Source organism: Atta cephalotes, assembly GCF_000143395.1.
Source record: "Atta cephalotes unplaced genomic scaffold scaffold00074, whole genome shotgun sequence".
NCBI classification, from domain to species: domain Eukaryota; kingdom Metazoa; phylum Arthropoda; class Insecta; order Hymenoptera; family Formicidae; genus Atta; species Atta cephalotes.
Window position 1 is genome coordinate 857,505 of NW_012130138.1, and position 3,255 is coordinate 860,759.

General features: G+C 25.7%; 1 protein-coding gene across 1 annotated transcript in view; it reads right to left on the bottom strand.

The window, feature by feature from the left end:
* Positions 1–394: 394 nt before the first annotated feature.
* The window catches only part of LOC105624197, an 11,716-nt gene continuing 8,855 nt past the window's right edge, over positions 395–3,255 (bottom strand). Inside the window, exons 2-4 of the mRNA XM_012205557.1 lie at positions 1,943–2,339; positions 1,417–1,630; positions 395–652 (exon numbers count right to left, since the gene is read on the bottom strand). Of these exons, the coding sequence (XP_012060947.1) occupies positions 395–652; positions 1,417–1,630; positions 1,943–2,339 (869 nt within the window). The remainder of the gene's footprint in view (positions 653–1,416; positions 1,631–1,942; positions 2,340–3,255) is intronic.

Below are 3,255 nucleotides of genomic sequence, written 5' to 3' on the forward strand. Positions count from 1 at the left end.
GGTAAAGGATTGGTAAAGGAATTGGTAAAGGATTTTTCGACTCAGTTTATTTCGCTGTATGAGCATACAAAATTTTTGGCAGTGATTTTTAGGACACTCTGTGTATATTTTCATTTTTCTTACGAAAATGGAAAATATTTATCCATAAATGTTAGGACGTAAAAACAACGAATTATTATAAATGAAAGGCTGGACATTATTAAATATAGAACAGTAAACTTTTTTTTATATCCTTCTTTAATATCATCAATACAAATTACATCATAAATAATAATTATTATTAACTTTACTAAGATATATTTGCGTATCAATTTGCAACACGTGCTACGTAATAGTATTAATATAGTACACAATTAATTACAATTAATTACAATTAATATAGTACTAAGTAAAATCATAAGTTCAAAAAACTTTTTCCGATAAATTCGTATATCTTCGGACAATTTTGTTCAGCCGCCATTTTGAAAGCCATCACATTATTTGCTTTTGTACTTCGATTGTAATTGTTCAACAAATGAATCGTCATAGCATTTTTCTCTATTTTCAGCATTTCTTTCACTCTTGTTTTGTTTGTGTGAACTTCCCACGAATCAGGAAATGAGGGATAAAATTTTTCCGGTGAGTAGATCGTAAACAGTCGACATTCCTTATCCTGCGAATCATATATGTGGAAAGATTTGTCTAATAAGGTAATATGCATTTAACGTAAAATGATTTCTGTTACGATTCTTTTCGCATATATATTCAATCTATTGTAATCTAAATCCTTCATATAATTTTTTAGAATTCTATATAATTATATAATTTTTTAGAAAAATTCTCGAGATATTTTTATTTTAAAATTACAATATTTTTCTAGAATTCTTTATATATGAATTTTGAAATATTTAAAAATCTTTCATTTTATCATAAAAAATTTATAAAATTTGAAATGTTTAAGAATTTTTCATAAATTTTCATAAATTTAAAATATAAATATTCTGAACAATATGAAAATATAAAAATTTTGTAGAGGTTTCATTATCTACGCACATATCAATTGATATATGATGTGTACTAACATGACGAGATTTATTAATCCAATGACCATGCAAATGATAACAAATGGCTGCGTTCAGCAGAAAAGATAGCCTTGCAACTGTTATAAAGCAGCTTTTCTTCTGTACGCAGCTAATATATACAATAAAAAAGTTTTATAGTTTAAATTATAGAATTCATATTTAGGTTTATTTTATATAACATTTTTTAATTTAAATTGTAGAGACAAAGAGAAAAAGAAATGTGAAACTGAGGATGAGAGTGAGAAACCATACAAGAAAGAGACAGAAATATTATACGTCATGAAGTGATGAAACACGCTGATGAAAGTGACTTATTTGCTAATAATAAATGAATCAAATTCGTTATCATACTCACGTTTCGTTGATAACAGAGTCTCCATATGGCTTCGGTTATAACTCTTGTGATATTGTATCGTAAATAGTTGTTTGCATTTGTACTTTTAATAATTTCCATACAAGTGTCGATAAAATTACTTCCAAAATTTGTACTCGTGTCAACGCCAAATACACCGACATCCATGTTTCGATTGTCTTGTATGCCCACAAAAGTAGTTAGCTTGTCCAGTGATCTAAATATAAATTTTAATTTATTTACTTAAATCTAAATACGTTTATATACTATTTAATTGTTGCAGCGAATTTGATAGATGCTGATACTGACACTTATCTATTCGTGTACACAAAATATTGGAATCGTGACATTTTGAATCTCACAAAGTTTAAAACTCATATTTATAGTTGATTTCTATATAGACCGTTAAATATAAATTTAAGATTTTACTAAATTTATTAGAAAAATTTATTAGAAAATTATCAATCATTTCGTCTGCCTTTGCTGAATTTACTTTGAAGTCTTGAAGATAAGAAATCGTTCAACTCACGTCAGCACCACGCTGTTCAAATTCAATGATACACCACCAAACTTCCACAGCGTCAACATCCGGACATAATCGTGAAAGTTTTTATGTAGCCAATCGTGGTTCTTCCATAATCTACGAATATTTGCCCAGAACCAGTCTTCTATTGGTGTATCACTAATGTATGTAGACAAACGTATTCTCCTTATATATACGTTATCATAGGTTTCTAAAATTTTGATGTATCTCTTAGATTTCTCAGAAAATTGCTCCGTCGCGAAGAAAAGCAAGAAAACATTCAAATTGCGATTGTTTCTAGCTGACGATTCTACGGCACATGCTTGTTGAGGCGTAAGATTCGGCGGTGAACACGTGGTCTCATGGAAGAATATGCATCTACTTGGTATCAACATTTGTTCGTCTAAAAAGAATTAAGAAAAAAAAATATAATGAAAAAGAAATTATTTAAATAATTTATTTTATATATTTTTTATATTTAAATAATTTAGCCCTTAAAGTATTTAAACAGAAAGTAATCAAAAACATGATTGGAAATTCTATGATTCTTGGGAATTCTTTATGCATTATTATTATTTTTTAAAATAATGATAAAATAAATTTTATTAATTTATAACTTATAAAATAAATGTACATATATTTATTATACAATTGAAATATTTCTCTGAGATATGATTGATTTTCAGAAACAGATATATTAATTTAATAAGAGACTAAATATTTAAAAAAGATACTAAATAATTAAATAATAATTAAATAATAATTAAATATATCTAAGAAATGAAAAATTAATAATAAAAATGATAATAAAAATGAATAATAAAAATTTGAAAAAGATAAAATCTTGATATTATCGCAAAATAAATTCATTCTATAAAATTTTATACGCTATATTATTATTATAAAAGAATAAATTACACTATTACACAAATATGATCAAGTGTACAGAATGATTTATAATTGCATATTTTTATTCTCATGAATATTCTGTAATTAACGTAAATGATTGCATATTAAAATTGATGATATTTATAGATCAAAGAATATATATTAAAATCGATGTATATAGATTAAGGAATACATATTAAAATCAGTGACATATAGAACATCGAATCATTTATAATTGTAAAGAATATATCATAACAGAATATATGTATCGTGATACTTTTAAAATTCTACTTTACTACAACTGTACTTAAAGATTGTCGACAATAACTCACCATTGTAATACTTATAGCAGCTGCAGCGATATGTATATATACAGAGTGAACCAGAGTTATTGAACCAGCTTTTTATCCTATAAGAAAATTATCGACTCT